The sequence below is a fragment of the Nuphar pumila genome, chromosome 3, assembly GCF_984573655.1.
Source record: "Nuphar pumila chromosome 3, dmNupPumi1.hap1.1, whole genome shotgun sequence".
In the NCBI taxonomy this organism is placed as follows: Eukaryota; Viridiplantae; Streptophyta; class Magnoliopsida; order Nymphaeales; family Nymphaeaceae; genus Nuphar; species Nuphar pumila.
The window spans coordinates 127,012,059-127,030,366 of NC_143251.1; the positions used below are offsets into that span (position 1 = coordinate 127,012,059).

Sequence of the window (18,308 nt, forward strand, 5' to 3'; positions counted from 1 at the left end):
TAGGTGAGGTCTTTCCTCTTGTTTTTTGTTACACCTTTGTGTGTTTGTAAGGCTTATGTCTTTTGGTATTTGTAATCTCTTGGTTGATAATAGTGGAAGGTGTTGACCTATCGGTCATCGTAGACGTACTTCAGTTTGAGGGAACCACGTAAATCTTGTGTGCCTCTTTATTTTTTGTTGTCATATTTACATTGCTTCCATTGATTTATACTTTGAGAAAGGCATTTTTCTCAACAGTACGATCCAAAATGAAGTTATCTGACTTATTATTCGTGTGTGTGCATGTTGTTTGCACAACATAAAAAAAATATTTGAGACAGACATTGACCTTTGTACAATTGTTACGGATTAGACAGGACATGAGTTCTGCCTGTTATATTCCTTTGTTCTGTTCAATTTTGGAAGAGCCATTAAACAAGCCCTTATTTACTTGATTCAAGTTAGCCATTGGGTATTTATGCAGCTAAGACGGAAACCATGTCTCTAACACGGTTTCTCCCAGTCATAAATCTTAAAAAAAAACTAGTCATTGGGTGGGTCTCTCTTTTTATTTAGGTTCAGAACTAAGAGAGTTCTAGTACTAACAGTTAATAATTAGCAATATGTATGCAGATTCTCTACACTACCATTTTTAGGCATTGAAAATTTTAAGGAGTTATACTCTCTACTTCTCTGAGAGTCTGGTTTTCAGGTCCATCCTTAGCAATATGCATGCAGGTTCTCTACACAGTACCATTTTTATGTACTTGAAAATCTGAAAGATCTTGACTGCTCTCATAGTCTGTTTTTCTCATCAATCCTTTTTTCAATCTACAGATGTGGTGGTATTGCATAGGCACTCACTGCATCTTTGCCACTCATCTTAGGAACTTTCAAATTAGAAAAGAATGGAACAATGTAACATAAATTAGATTCTAAAAAGGAAGGAAGCCATCTTATTAAGAAAAACAAAGTGAAGGAAACAATGAATTTGTTGAAAAAAAATGAATAACCTTTTATGAAAAATTGAAATGAGTTATGATTTGTAGTTGTAGTATTATGGCAAACAATGACGAGCAACTGACCACACCTGTCCAGTATTTGGAGGGGCTTGATGGGACTAGGGATGGCAGGGGACCGGGGGAAAGCGGAGCCCCGCCCTGTCTTGCCCTGTTTGGACCGGGGATGAAGGGCATGAAACGGGGATGGAGGCGGGGATGAAGGTTAAAATCCATCCCCATGCGGGGATGGACTCACGCTTTCCCCCACCGTGTCCCGTCCCCATCCTGATTCCCGCCTTGCCCCCGCCCCGCTCCATCCCCAATCCTTCCAAGGGATAACAATAGACTGAGGGGAAACGGGGCCCCACCCCACCTCACCCCCGTTTGGACCGGGGATGAAGGACATGCAACGGGGATGGAGGCGGGGGCGGGGGGGGGGGTGGAGGTTAAAATCCATCTCATGAGGGGATGGAGGTTCGGATTTTGAGATGGGGTGGGGGTGGAGACCTTGTCCCCCGCCCCGCCCCGGTCTATCGCCATCCCTAGATGTGACTATTCACGGGTTGGGCCTGATCAAGTACAGCCAAGGCTTAAGCTCAGTAGAGGTCGGGTCATGAACTTACTAGCATGGCATATGAGCCTAAACCATGCTGAGCAGGCCCCACATAAAAATTGATATTTTTTTATATATAAATGCTTTAATCAATGTCATATTAAATCTAATTATGAAAGTTTATTTTAAAATATCAAACCCTAAAATCAAATTAATTATAAAAATTAAATTATCAAACCCTATTAAATCATAACACCTTAAAATAAAAGAAAATAAATCATAAATAAACTAAAAAACTCTAAACTATAAGAAAAATAAACCATAAAATTAAATAAAAATGCCCTAATTCCAACCCTAATCAAAGAAATTAATTTTTTTTAATCAAATTAACTAAAAAACCTTAATTAAAAAAATTTGATTCAAAGCCTTAATAAAAAAACTGTAATCAAATCAAAAAAAAATTCTAATCAACTTAATTATAAAAAACCCTAATTTAAAAAATTTGATTCATAGCCCTAATCAAAGAAATTCAAATAGAAAACTCTAATCAAATTAATTATAAAAAGCCCTAATTTAAGAAATTTGATTCAAAGCCTTAATAAAAAAATATCAAAGGAAAAAACTCTAATCAAATCAAAGAAAACTCTAATCAAATTAACTATAAAAAAACCCTACTTTAAATTTTTTTATTCAAAGCCCTAATAAAAAAAATCATATAAGAAATTATAATCAAATTAACTATAACAACCCTAATTTAAGACTTTGATTCAAAGACCAAATCAAATATAATCAAAGAAAAAAAACCTAATGGAATAAAAGAAAATCTCTAATCAAATTAACTAAAAAAATATAAAAAAATAATTAAATAAAAAAACCCTAATCAAATTAACTACAAAAAGCCTTAATTCAAGAAATTTGATTCAAAGCCCTAATCAAAGAAAAAAAAAACTAATGAAATTAAAGAAAAACCTAATCAAATTAACCAAAAAATCAAAGATAATCAAATATAAAAACCCTAATGAGAGCCCTACGAAAGAAATTTCGTATTCAAAACCCTAATCAAAGTTGTAATATGAACCCAAGAACAAGAACAAGAATAAGAAGAGAAAGAAAAAGAGAGACACGAAAAGGGAGAGGGAGAGAGAGACCAAGGTACCGTTGTCGATGGCAAGGCCACAACACCCTGGTCTTGCCGTCCGACTGCCACACAAAAGAGAGATCATCGGGGGACCCCCTCTCCCCCGACTTTTTTTTAATAACTTTTCGTAAGACGAGAGCGTGGAACAATGATTTACCATTCTTTAGACATGGCAGACAAGCATTACACACATCCATCGCGTTCTTTGTTTAATGACGAGGTCATCTTGCATGACTGTGACCTGCGGGGTGCGACATCAAACAAGCCCTAATAGTACACCTGATTGTGTAATTCTTCATTGCATTACATAATATTTTAAACTCTTTTTGTAAAAAAACATTTATTAAAATAACTTTTTTTTTGTTATTTTATACCTAAATGGTCAATGAACAATTAGGCATCCACATGTTGAACAATTAGTCAAACGCACCAAATGTGTGAGATCTTGGCAGTATGTGTGATCCATCAGAATTGGCTCAGTTATTGCAGGTCTGGGTCTGGACTCGGATGGTAAGAACCAGGCTTGGGTAAACCTTTATTTTTAATATTAAGTAAAATCTTCTGGATAGGGCTGGTAAACATGCTGAGTGTTCAGCTACATCTGCACATGTGTGTGTATAAGTAGAGTTTCTGGTAACTACAAACCCACCCTTTACATGAACATTTTTGGTAATTGCTTGAAATCTGTAAAATAAGAAACGTGGGTTCGTGTGCATGTGGTACTATTTTTTCTAAAGCTCTTGATTTTTTTTCAACATTAAAAAGGTTCACAACATAATTGTGTAAACATTGGGAGTAGGTGTGGCAAAACCTGACACGACCCGCCAACCCGCCTCTTAGGCGGGTTCGGGTTTGTAAAAAACAAACCCGTTTAATAAACGGGTCGACCCGCCTAACCCGTTTATTAAATGGGTCGGGTTCGTGTTAGGGGTATGCCAACCCGCCAACCCGGCTGACCCGTTTAATAAACGGGTTAGGCGGGTGGGTCAACCCACCAACCAGACCCGCGAACCTGAGAACCCGTTTACCTGACCCAACCCATTTATTAATTGGGTTGGCGGGTCGTGTCGGGTTACCCGTTTATTAAACGGGCCGGGTTCCTGTTTGCCACAGCCGACCTGTTTAATAAACGGGTCGGGTTTGGGTTGAGGTATGCTGACCCGCCAACCTGACACGATTGCCACCCCTAATTGGGAGGTCTTAGGTCGCAAAGTAAACGATGGACATGTCAAATTTTGGCATATTTATGAGTTTTTTTTAAGAACACATTATTTTTTTATTTTGTATATGTAATGTATTATTTTACCAGGTACGGACATGGTCTATTTTACATCATCCTTATAAGACCTAGGTCTGCTCAGATCTGGTGCCAACATCTTAAAGTACCAAATCAAGGTCCACTGGGTTCCTGAAGGTCGGATCCATTGAGACCCTTATTAGCTTATCAGATTTTGTGGGGGAGAAAAACAAAAGAGGCGTTCTATGTAGGGGTGTCAATGGGTCAGGTTTGACCTAGACCCGGCCCGGCCCGGCCCCTTACCAGACCAAACTTTATAAGGGTTTTGTGATAAAGAAGAAGGTTCGATTAGAATTTAAGTCAGACTCAAAAGGTCCTATTAATATATAATATATGAATCGGGGTATGGTTTGTGAAATTTTATACTAGACTCATACCTGATCTAAGTTTATATTATGATCTCTATTTTTTTAATATTTTTTTTATTTTACCAGGTATGGTTCATGTAATCCTTACAGGACCCTAGTATGGTTTTCTCTTGTGAGCTGTTACAAGGACACACCATTTTGGTGGTGTGTCCCTTATGACACGAGCAGTGGCAGTGACACGTACTTGTAATATTATTTTACTATTTTTAATAGTTTTAGGTGCTATTTCAATAAAAAATTCATTTATAATATTAAAATATAAAAAATAAATTTTTATTGATTTAAAAATTAAAAAATTCTTTGTCTACCCGTCCTTTTTTCCACACAAAAATTGGAACTTGCCAGTCGAATCCGCGTATTATGTCCTCGTGTCTTTATGACATAGCTTGTGAGGGGTCTGATTGGACTGGAGTCCAAAGTCCAAACCCGATATTTTTGCCTCAAATCAGATCCTGGTTCGGTCCTACCTGGTTGCAGAGATAAATACACGATATTTTTGTTTAAACTGAAAATATCGTGAGATGTGGACCGCTTTAAAACGGAAACCAAGGTATCGAGATTCTTCACGTATTTTCAGGATATTTGAAACGGTCCAAACAGGTCCTCAATCCCACCAAGGAAGACCTTTTTTTTTTTTCCGTTATATATACCGCGTCTCCTCCCAGCTCCCGCTCTCTTTCTCTCTCTGTTTCTCTTCTTCTCTATGTAATTGGTGTTGCTGGTGGGTTGCCGTCATGGCTGCTGCTGCTGCTGCATCTGGTTCGGTGGTTCCCCGGAACCGGAATGCGCAGAGGGAGGAGGATGACAACCTCATCTTCGAGACGAGCCCAGGCGTGGAGGCCATATCGAGCTTCGACCAGATGGGCATCCGGGACGACCTCCTCCGCGGCATCTACGCCTACGGGTTCGAGAAGCCGTCGGCCATACAGCAGAGGGCCGTCATGCCTATCATCAGCGGCCGCGACGTCATCGCCCAGGCCCAGTCCGGCACCGGCAAGACCTCCATGATATCCCTCGCCGTCTGCCAGATGGTCGACACCACCACCCGCGAGTGAGCCTCCTCTCCCTTACTTTATTCCTTTGCTTCTTTCTGCTCTTTCTTTCCCTGCCGTTGTCGTCGTTGGCGAGTTGCTATGGAAAGGAGCTTTTGCTTTCTAGTGTTTTCCTCTTCTTCTCTTCTTCCGATTCGGAAATTAAGGTTTCTTCTTCTTCTCCTTTCCCCTTTTCTATGATGAATCCTAAACCCTTATTCTGTGGTGTAAGTTGTTTGAATGGTACTGATATAGAAATAATTTCTATGTGCACATATACATAAAATAATTAGGGTTTTGGATTTTTACAACTTCTATTTGAGCGGTGAATACTAGCTTCATATGCTTATATTCCTTGAATTAAGGAACTGCTGAGATGAATGCTAACCCTAATTTTATTGGGGAAGTTGTTTGAAATGGTACTGGCACAACCAATTTGTATGCGCATACATGCATGCACAAACAAATAAGGGTTTTCTTTTTTCGCAACTTCTTCTATTCACGGTTTGAATAACAGCTTCGTATGTATATTCCCTAACGAAAGGAATTTCATATATAAGCATGATTTTTGTGTATATACGTGTGTATGAGATGCACTTTGCATCATGGAACAATGTAGAACTATGAGTAGGTGGTTTGAAGCAAAGATGATCTTTGTAGCTGAATTTGAACCAGGTATTTGATTGCGGTAAGCTACGTTGTAATGGGAATCAGGGTCGAAGCAGAGCTGTGCTGGAGGAAGCATTTTGTGTTAAGTGAGATAATGTGACAGCGAGAGGAAACACTACTTGTTGACATTAAAGGAAGCAGTTTCTATTAGGTCTATGACTCAGTTTTATGGCAAGTCTTGTGCTAATTGTTCCTGAATCCACTTCATTGCTGATCAGTTTTATGACGAGTCATGTGCTAATTGTTCCTGAAATCCACTTCATTGATGATCATGAAAGTACAAACAATGGTCAAGGGAAACTGATAGTGGGGCACATTAATTTTTTCGTGGAAATTCTCAAGCTTATGTTTTCAGTTGCTTTAAAGGAAGTTGTGTTCAATGTGAAATTTGGGGCACTGTAATGCTCCTAAAAAGCCCCCCCCCCCCCCCCCCCAGTGGCAGGACACCACCTTTTCGGCAAAGTTTCTGGTGGCCGTTGATTTGTCCCATATAGGCATATCATACAATATTATGCTATACAGAGCTGTATCTTACGATGCAGTCCTATAATCTTAGTCTACTGATGTTATGGCAGCTGTCTTATTGCTCTAGGGGACAATACTGCAATGTGGCATTTCGTATCATTGGTTACGATACAATATTTACAACGTTGCACATGTACCCTCTGTGACAAATATCGCGAGATTTATAAAAATCTCGCGAGGTCACGAGAAATTGCCTGAAAGTTTAAAACGGCAATTTCTTGTGAGATTTTCAAACCGTGACAAATATCTCGATATTTACATTTTTAGTAGATATTTATTGTGAAAACCCTTGATATTTTTAATTTTAAACTGTTTTATTTATATTTTCTTATAAAATTTATTTGTTATATTTTTAATTTATTTTTTATTACCGAGATTTTGCCGAAAAAATGCTAGATTTATGAAAAATTTCAAAATCTCCTGAATTTTTGACTGCTGATATTTTCCCGTTTTTAACTTTTTCCACTATGCATGTACCCCAAGATCACCTCTCTCTCTCTCTCTCTATATATATATATATATGTGTGTGTGTGTGTGTGTGTGTGTGTGTGTGTGTGTGTGTGTGTGTGTGTGTGTGTGTGGTGCTCTGGGAGCACCTACTCCCACCTAATAGAAGCAGTAGATTTTCAAATTTCCTATACTTTTTTTGTTGATCAGACCCTATGGATATGATCTATAAGCATTATTTTGGATCATGTGATTATAGAATAGATGTATGTTTTTTAAGAACTTTAAACATCAATGGATTACAATGTGAAATCTTATTTATATGTTTAAAAAACATGATCCAAAGCACAATTCCTATCAAATAAAATATGTTGAATACAGCCATAAGGTTTAATTAAGAAGATACAATCTACAACCATGATTTCTAGTATGTGGGAGTAGGTACTCCCGGATCACCGAAGCATTACTCTATTTCTGTCACATAGGTGCGGATGCGGCACTTTAAAAAAACTTGGGTGCGGGGGTGTGGGGAGGATATATATATATATATATATATATATATATATATATATATATATATATATATATATATATATATATATATATAGTTTTAAGTTAACACTATGTGTATTTGTGTATATATATATATATATATATATATATATATATATATATATATATATATATAAATGGACTTGATTAGGGTTAACTGAATCTACTTTTGGATAGAAATGGACCTCAGTGTGGTTGACTTCACCTAACACAAAGGAAGCTGTGTCCAAGTGTCGCACCCGCCTGGGTGCAGATGCGATGCAGGTGTGGTGCCTTGTCAGAAGAGTCTGTGTGACATAGCTCTATTTATGTATTGGTTAACATTTGGTCATGTCACCATTACCTACAAATCAGTTTTTTTTTTTCTTTTTAAATTTTTTGTTATTTTTCATGAAACTAACCTTATAGATATGATCTTGGCATGATTTTATTATCTGTGAAAACTCAACGGCCTACATTGTGCAATGTTTTCTTGGCTCATAAAACACATGATCCAAAAGCTGTTTCCTACTGTTTGGACCATGATGAATCCATCCATGAGGTCTGATTGGGTCAACAAGACCCACACATATGTTTCCCAGCTCATTCGGATGGTCAGGGCGACATTAGAAAATGTTACCCCTATGTATATATGCAGTTTTCTCTCTAAGTTTTGGAAAATGACATGGGGGTTCTAAATTCACGCAAGAAGATCACACACACTAAGAACAAACATTCAATATATGTGGTTCGGTCTGTGATAGACCTTCATCCACAGAAAAGCTCTCAGATCAACTATCTTCCTGAGATAAGTCTTCATGAGGGACATTCTTTGAGTACAAGGAAGAGTAACATTTGGAAAGTAAGCCATCTCCCTTAGAATATAGGCTCCTTCTATTCGACCTTCCTTGGTAGTTGCCAAATGCCAACGTTCTCTCACTAGCTCTTTCCTTGAGATCTCCTTTTCTTTTGATTTCAGCCTTCTTTGGGTAAGTTTGGACTCTTATCCTCATTACGCTTATCTTTCTTAGAGGTGCTGCCTTCCCTCAATGATCTGGACCCGAGTCCACTTTATTGGATCCATGATGAAGGTTGTTGTCTAACATTCCCTCTCAAGTTCAACGGGGATGGAAATCACATTAAACTTGCTACACAAATCATGATGTCGAGGGGCTGCAAGAGGCTCCGTCAACAGCTTTTCCAACTGATCTTTAGTCGAAATATATTTCTCTCATAGCTATTTCTTGGCAATTTTGTCTCGAACAAAATGAACATCTATTTCTATATGTTTACTTCTGTTATGAAAAATTAGATGAGCAACTAAAAATGAGGCCCCAACATTATCGCACCACAACACAGGAATATGATCTTGATTTATGCCAAGTTCATGTAGAAGAAATTAAAGCTAAGTTATCTCTACCACAATATTTGCAATGGATTTGTATTCAGACTCTGTATTGGACGTGTATACCGTAGACTGCTTCTTGGAGCACCATAATATTAGATTATTTCCCAAGGATACTCCATAACCCCAACCCGTGATCCTGCTCAGTCTGCATCAAAATAGTCCAAGATATTTTTATGAGGTGAAGCTTTCATCAAGAATCCATGATGTATAGTTCCTTTGAGATATTGCATGATGCATTTTACAGCGGCCTAGTAAACATCTATAGGACATTGCATATATTGACATACACGGTTCACTGCAAACTATATGTGCGGTCTGGTCATGCTAGCATATTGGAGAGCCCCCACCACACTCCTACACAAAGTAGGATTATCAAACTTTCTACCTGATGTATCAGACAACACAGAGTGACAGGGCTATAGGCATGGACACGAGTTTAACTCCATGCATAGACACTTTCATTAACACAATATATTTTTTTTGGGAAAACATCAACCAATGTCACTGATATTTTGAAATTATCGCGATATCTTTGATATTTCAAGGTCAGCCAACATTTCTTGAGATATTCCCAATATTTTCAAAACATTGCTAGAATTGAAAATATTGTGATATTATCGCAATATATTGTCGATATTTTCTTAATATATTCTCAAGATATTCCAAAACATATTTTTTATATATTTTAAGTATCTTTTTTTGTTTCTTCTATATTTTAAAAGCTTTTCTAGTTGTTTCTTTATATTTTTGTAAGAAAAACACTGCAAAACCAACTATTTTTGTCTTTTTTATTTACTATACATTTTTTTTCAAATTTTAAAGCTTTCGAGTTTTTCTGAGATTTTCCCGAGAAAAATCACTTTTTGAAAATATCCATGAGAAAAACCCTCGTTGAGAAATTATCTTAAACGATATAGGTGACTATGACACCAATCCATGCTTAGTAAATGAAGCTTCAATTCCTAAGAAGAAATGATAGATTCTTAGATCCTTAACAACAAATTCTGAACTAACTTCTTTATGAGATCCTCTATACTTTTTGGTGAATTCCCGGCCACAATAATGTCATCAACATAAATAAGAATGTAATGACTTTTCCTTGAGATTTATAAATGAACAGTTTTTGCACCAACAAAACCAATAGTCTGCAGAGAATAACTCAAACGAGCAAACCAGGCTCTTGGAGCTCGTTTTAAACAATATAAGGCCTTCTGTAATTTACAAACATGATTAAAAAACTTGGTGCTCTCAAAACCAAGAGGCTGCTCATGTAAACATTTTCTGACAAAAAATCATGAAGAAATGCATTTGGACGTCAAGCTGTTTTATTGTCCAACCATTACTAACTGCAAGAGAGAGAATTAGTCTGATTGTGGTATGCTTGATGACTGGACTAAACGTCTCAAAGTAATCCATTCCTTCTTGTTGACTGTACCTATTGGCCACCAGACAAGCCTTACATCACTCAAGGGATCCATTAGCATGCCTCTTGATCTTAAAGATCCTTGTAGTAGGCTCTACAACCTACTACATGAGGTGTTTCATGTGCAAGAACAAGGGTCCATATATCACTTTTTATCAGGGCATCATATTCTTTTTGCATAGCTTCACGCCACTTTGTATCCTGAATGGCTGAATGATGCATGTTCATGATCTTGGAGAAGAATAGTAAGAAGAGCCATAGGTAATGGGTATTTGGTAGACTAAAAAATCTTTGGTTTTATGGTGCCATCTTGAAACCCAGTGACCATATGGTGAGTCCTAACTGGATCAATATTAGCAGAAGGTGTAAGTTAAGGAATAGGACTAAGCTGGTTAGGGACGGTTGATGCTGGTGACTCTTCTTGACTATCTCTATTAGAGCCACACTGGATACAAGTGAAGACTCAAGAGAAGTCTCAAACGAATGGGATCCCTTTCTATTTTGAGATATAGACGTAGGTGGGGGGTATGACGACCAGAGTTTGGTCTAGTGGAAGGGTTGCAGGTTTAATTGGCTGATTAGGTAACTTCAAAGGAAAGCTAGATTCATAAAAAACTATATGGCGTGAAGTGATGATTTTTCTTTTTTTCAGATTGAGACAATAGTACCCATGGTGCTAAGCCCCATATCTCATGAAAACACACTTTTTAGACCTAAGATCAAGCTTGTGTCTTCTAGAAGTTCTCGCACAAGGAAAACAAGCACACCCAAAAACTTTAAGAAAATTTATAATCAGGATCAGATCTAGACAAAACTTACATGGGAAAATTTTCATTCAGCACTTTAGAAGGCATTCTATTAATAAGGTACACAACAATACTAAAAGCAAACGTCCATTACTTAAAAAGGCACAACGTGTGCTATCATGGTCATACCGGTATCAACTATATGTCGATGCTTCCTCTCGGCAGCCCCATTTTGCCTATGTGTGGAGGCAATATATCCTGTGCCTAATTCAGAAATCAACCAAAAACTTGGAGAGAGATTGATACTCTCCACCCAGTCGGTTTGAAGATACTTTATATCTTTTAACATTCTCCACATATTTTTTAAAATTTTGAAACACACCAAACACATCAGACTTATGTTTAATGAGATATATCCAAGTAAACTTCGACATCAATGAAAGTAACATTAGCACCATCATTACCAATAACAGGGGCAGGACCCCACATGTCGGAATAAACAATATCCAAAGGTTCATGAACAACCCGTGAAGACCAATTAAAAGGTAAATTGTGTTTCTTTCCATGAAGACATGCATCACATAAACCATCTATGCCACTGGACCGGCCTCTTCCACGACCATAACCTCGGCCACCTTGACTACGATTGGACTGCCTAGCAACAAAGTTGGCTGCGGGGACAACCTGCTCAACAGAGTTTTCTTTTTCAAGATCTTTAAGGTGGCCTTCTTGAACAAGTAAGAGGCTATACAACTCAGACAAGATGACGGGTTTAGACCTTGTTTCAATTGAGGTCTTAAAAGTTGCATATTCATGCAGTAGACCTTTCAAAATCTGTCATCATCTTCATTGGGTTTAGACGCTACCGTCAGTTGGTGTGCAATGGCATGAGTACATGGAAAGTATTTACCAATAGTTTTTATCTCCTTCCTTGAGGTCCTGCAGTTGAGACTTCAACTTTATAATAAGTGACCTCAATTGGGCTGCATATGACTCCTTAAGAGCCTTCCTTATCTCATATGAGGAGTTCAGACCAATAACCTGTGTATGAATAGATTCTATCAATGACCATATGATCCAACTATGAATCAGTTGGTCATATTTTAACCAGTCAATATAACCTAGGTTCAACTCAAGAGATCCTTCAACAAACGTTGGTGGGGCTTTTTTGGATCCGTCAATGTATCCCATGAGTCCATAAGTATTCCAGACAGGTCTGAACTGAGACTCCTGGAGAAGATAATTCACTGAGGTCAGTTTGATCGAAAGGAAATGTTGAACGTTGTTCGGCATAGTGGAAGAAATCATATCAGAAGTTGATGATGACATCGATGGACTGGTCAACGATGACTGAGTTGAATTGGTAGAAGATGCCATGCTCACGAGCAAAGGATTTTATGGCTCTAATACCATAAAATCAGACAAAAAAGATCACACCTATGTCACATGGATGCGGGTGCAGCACTTTCAAAAACCTTGGGTGCGGAGGTGCGGCAAAAAATTTATTTATATATATATATATATATATAGAGAGAGAGAGAGAGAGAGAGAGAGAGAGGGTCCGGGGGGTTCCCCCCGGTGCGGGTAATGTACATTGGCATGATACTTTTCAATATTTTGTCACTTTAAGTTGCTATGTATATGGGATCGAATGAGGTTAGGCCATGCTATCATGACCAAGGGGTCTCAGATTCGGATCTCATTGGGGTTATCCCCCATCTTGCCTATTAAAAAAGAAAAGTTGTCCAGCTAAATGAAAGCCAGTGCTTATATATTTAAACAACGAGGACTAGACCCTAACATAAAGCTAGGTTCTAGATATTCTGATGAGATGATGACCGAACTATTAACCAGGCTCACAAATTTAACAATAAAGGAATCTTCATCAGTTAGGTCTTTTGCAGATTCTGTAAATAATTTTTCTGAGGTAGAAACCTTGTCTAGTCTTGAAGACGAGGGAGAAACCCCTGAATATACAGAAAAATCATCACAGCAAGAATCATTAGAAGAAGTAAATAAGCTATACTTCTCTAAAGCTCCACAGAGGATATTGCTTGTATAAAGAATAAGTGAGTGGAAAAGTCTCTTCTGGATTGAAGCTCGTTCTCCTTTATTCTCCATCCTCCTCATTTTTAACTCCACCTCTTTCTCACTTGCAGTTTTACTCTTCTTCCTTTGGCATTTTAAATATTATGCATGGTAAAATTTCATACTAAACCAAATATGTAAAGATAGGGTTGATAGAAGAATGCTGCTTAGAGGAAATGATGGTGATGGTAGACCCACATGTTGGAACTTATGGAACTTTCTAGAGACCGTCCTATCAAAATCTAACCTTGTGAAAATATAGGCATCTTGTCAATATGGGCATAAGAATTACAACAGGAGATACATTTTTGGTCATCTTTGTTTATGAAACAGATAGGGTGAATATTGGATTTATGAATTTAACAATTAAATAACCATTCAAACATAAAAAAAGGCCCATACTGATAGTCACCTGGTATGATGAATGTGCACAAAATTACATAGATTTGATGACTGTACATTGATTAGATTGAATGCATGCCATTCTCAATCTTCATAGTTCATTCAGCATGTGACATAACTAGCATGAATTGATGTATAGTTCTTTTTTTTTGCTTGAATATCTAGTGATTTGTACTTTGATACCTATTTGATTGACCATTTCATGTTCATGCAATTTGGCATGGATTCTTGACATTTTAAAAATATTTTCCATCAATGGATTCACCCAGTCCTCATCACACAGTATCAAATGAGTGGTTTTGGTTGTTAAATATTTTGAAAATGACATCACATTATTGGCAGTATTTGACAGACAGAATATGTGAAATTAGTATGTGTAATGGCCAAAAATCTACCCAAAGACGGATATATCTTAATTGGTAATTGTTTGGTGACAAAGCAAGGTTTTCATTTGGTGAACCTGGTGAGAATGGTCCATTTTCCCCTGAAGTGCAGCACTGAGGGTTCACTAATAGGAAACTCCTGGACTACATGAAATGTGGTAGGATACTAGGATGTGCGACCATTCTTCATGGTCTACAACTATGGGGCACCAGATACTTGATGCCTCAGTCCTTTTTATTATTTTGCTAACATCTGAGGATTTTAGAAATACATAAGATACTGTTCAATGGCATCTCTTTCATGATAAATTTATACATTTATGTATTTATGTTTCATTAGCACTTCTCACTTTGTATCTCTTGTTTCTGTATATTATTTGAGTTTGATAATAATTTGTTATCCACCTATTCCATGAGTAGCGTTGGCCATGTATTTTGATGGATGTTTGATGACAGTGATATCTGACAGGGTCCAAGCTTTAATTTTATCACCTACAAGAGAACTTGCTTCTCAGACCGAGAAAGTGATATTAGCTATTGGAGACTACATCAATGTGCAAGCACATGCTTGCGTTGGCGGCAAGAGTCTTGGTGAGGATATCAGAAAGCTAGAATATGGAGTTCATGTTGTATCTGGAACACCAGGCAGAGTTTGTGACATGATCAAGAGAAGAACATTGCGCACCAGGGCTATTAAATTGTTGATCCTTGTGAGTATGAAACTTCATTATTTTGGTTTTAGTCATTTCTGTTTTTGAGATATTCAATTTGTTGACTTTTAAAGTTTGTCTGTTGGCTTTTAATGATGTTATTGCAAAAGGATGAATCTGATGAGATGTTGAGCCGAGGGTTCAAAGATCAGATATATGATGTCTATAGATATCTCCCACCTGAGCTGCAGGTATGCATGGAGAAACTAATTTCTGAATTCATTGTTTAATTATAGCTATTCCTTTGTGGTTTTCTCTGCCACTGTGTTGCTTAGCTTGATTATCATATTTTGGAATCATCTGGATAAGAAGCTTAGAAAAGTCTCCATGCAGATTGACACCCATTTATGTGCATTTGTTTGTAGGTTATGTTTCCTCTTATGCGCTGATTAACCTATGTTGTTTTCTTTTGACCTCTCTGTTCAACGGACCTCATTTATGTTTCATCTTCTTCTTAAGTTATCATTTGCCCACCATATTAATATACTCTTGTTGATGAACATCACTTTATTTTGATGTTTCATTTCTGGTATATTGGATAATTGGTGGACACCTAAGGGATGGATCTTCCTGTAATAAAAGCATCTTTTGATACAGTGCACATTTGATCTCAACCCAGTGGGTTGATTGAGTGACTTGTGTGTTTCTTTCTTTCTTTTTTGCTTTTTGTTTTTTTGAGTGTGCTTTCACATGCTAAAGGTTATCGATACATATATGTTGGTTCTAGGCTTGGATCAGTATAGATCATGATCTGAACTGAAACAGACCTGATTGCAGTCCTAGTTTTAGCTGCTTAAATCGACAGCTATTTGCCATTAATGGGAGAAAATTTATCTGATCGAGTTTAAAACTCTAGTGAACTAAATCTGCCAAGCAATCCTGACTTGACTTTGGGTAATGGTCTTAGGTTGTCTTAATTTCTGCAACAATGCCCAACGAGATTCTAGAGATAACTAGCAAATTCATGACTGATCCTGTTCGTGTACTTGTCAAGCGTGATGAGTTGACCCTGGAGGTACATTATTCAACCTTGTTATCCTGTTAAGAAAATCATAAGTGGCTTTTCATTCATTTAAGACTAAGTTTTGGCCAATATCGTTCCCAATTTTTTTCTCTATTATCAGGGAATTAAACAGTTCTTTGTTGCTGTTGAACGTGAAGAGTGGAAATTTGATACTCTTTGTGACCTATATGATACCCTTACAATAACTCAAGCTGTTATATTCTGCAACACAAAGCGAAAGGTAATCTTTTCAGCATTTTTAATCTAATATATTGGCTGTTGCAATGTTCCACCATTTGTGTTCTACTTATTCTATGTTAAGACATGATAATGTCTATTTTCATAAGTGTTTTTCATTACTACCGATCCTTACAATCCATGTATAAGCTCTTTAATGATTCTATCACTCAGGTGGATTGGTTAACAGAAAAGATGCGCAGCAATAATTTCACTGTTTCGGCAATGCATGGGGATATGCCTCAGAAGGAGCGAGATGCTATCATGTCTGAGTTTAGGTCAGGAACAACACGTGTTCTGATTACAACAGATGTATGGGCTCGTGGACTTGATGTTCAGCAGGCAAGTGTCCCAGTAATGTTAGGCTTTGCCATACTCGGATGATTTTAATGACTACTACTACTACTGCTGCTGCTAATGATAATAGAAATCAAAATAATGATAATGATAATACTGAAGCTGATGATGATGATGATGATAGTATTCTTATGGTGATCATAATAACGATAATGATGCTGATGCTTCAGTGCATAATGAAAATTTCTTTTCTGGTTGATCTCACAAGTATTTTGTTATATCAGGTTTCTTTGGTAATTAATTATGACCTCCCCAATAACCGAGAACTTTACATCCATCGTATTGGTCGTTCTGGACGATTTGGCCGCAAGGTATGCTCTGTGTAGTGCCCTGTTCAGTTTATTGATTATCATCTAATCATCTGTTAAAAGGAAAAGATAGCAAATTTTAATGAATGAAGTATGAAACCAAAAACCTTCCTGGCAAGAAAATGTTTCTTGGGTGATTTTAAAAGGAAAAATGTGCTTTTTATGAAAATCTCCACCATGAAGCAGCAGATTTTATAATATTTTCCTGGTTGAGAAACCTCAAGAGCATCTGGGGAGAATATTTTCTTATTTTCCTATCTAAATCTGTTAATGATTTTGAAAATCCTGGGTATCTCAATTTCCAAATATTGCACAAATTATCTTGATAATCTCAGAATATGAATCTGTACATGATGGAGGTCAAGGACAAAACAGTAGCTCTTTGAAAGTAGCATGCACAAAGTCATGAAAGACTGAATGCCTTGGACTGATTCATGTTGCGAATCTTTTAAGGTGAAATTTGGTGTCGAATGATTCTGCAAGCTAGCTTTATATGTTTACGTGGAGTGGAAAGCATTTTCCAGTTCTGTAGGCAACATTGGTGGGAGATGTCATGAATGCTCATGAGCTGTTTTTGAACTTTGTGCAAGTCAGTGTCTTCATTTTTTTTCGTGCAAAATAGCGTGGTTGTACAGATCCGTAAAGTTTTACTTCTTTGCAGGGTGTGGCCATAAACTTTGTTCGCAGTGATGACATCAGGATCCTGAGAGACATAGAACAGTATTACAGTACACAAATAGATGAAATGCCAATGAATGTTGCCGATTTGATTTGAAATCTGGTCGTGGATTAGTACTGGGGGATTCAGAAGAAATTTCCACGTCTGGAATGTTGCAGCTTGGAGAGTGTCTGAAAGCTGTTTGGGTTGTCAAACAAGCACTTAAGCAGGGGCTCCAATTCTCCTGTTTGCCTTATATTATTGAGAATTAATCGTCTGACTGGGTTGGCAAGTTTTGTGTAATGAAATGTGAGGAAGAAACAACTGTATTTGCCTTTTAGTTTGTGTTGCTTTGGGTGTTGGGAGAGAGAATTGATTTCTTGTGGTACTTTGTGTTTTCTGTACCTTTTTCGCTGAGCAAGTTTCTTCTCTGACTTATGAAGCTGTGTAATTTAAGACCAGCTGAAGAAATGTGATGAATTGTGTGTAAATTCACAGTGGGCTTGTGTTCCCGCCTATAATCCTGCAGCTATTGGCTGTTGGCTTGTGTCCTATTTTCTGAATGTTGTGAAGTCTCATCTCAAACTTGTTTGAGTCATGGTTTGGGTATTGTGAATAGGTGGCTAAGATCAGGTGTGGGGCTATCCATGTTTAACGGAACGGAGGTCTGCATGCTTCAGTTCAAGAAGATCCATGTATAGGTGGATGAACAGTTTTTACGTTGCAGTCCATTGGTTTAAGTACCCACAGTCTTGGGGGTTGCTAAGATCTACTACGAGTGCATGATTGTAAAAAATTATGATCATGCAGAGTACTGGTAGTATTGCGCCTTGAATGAGGACATGATTGTGATCTGTCAGCTATTCCTGGGCCATGCTTGTTCGTGAATGAGTGCATCATCATGAAAATTGTGATCAGAATTCAATGTATTCGTCTGGGTGTGCCTTGGATAAGATCATGTTCATGATTTGTCAGATATGTCTGAGCCGTGCTTCTGCATGGGTACTGTAGCACAATCTGTTCCTGTTTTTTAGTTCAGGTTCTAT

The 18,308-nt window shown here is 37.5% G+C and overlaps 1 protein-coding gene across 1 annotated transcript; it reads left to right on the plus strand.

Moving 5' to 3' along the window:
- Window positions 1-4,953: 4,953 nt before the first annotated feature.
- Window positions 4,954-17,757, plus strand: LOC149843692 (eukaryotic initiation factor 4A-3). The gene is made up of 8 exons (XM_090000022.1): window positions 4,954-5,387; window positions 14,459-14,699; window positions 14,810-14,890; window positions 15,607-15,714; window positions 15,824-15,943; window positions 16,114-16,281; window positions 16,521-16,607; window positions 17,266-17,757. Exons 1-8 carry the CDS (start codon window positions 5,071-5,073, stop codon window positions 17,377-17,379), a joined length of 1,236 nt encoding a protein of 411 aa, XP_089856148.1. The 5' UTR covers window positions 4,954-5,070; the 3' UTR covers window positions 17,380-17,757.
- The last annotated feature ends 551 nt before the right edge of the window (window positions 17,758-18,308 follow it).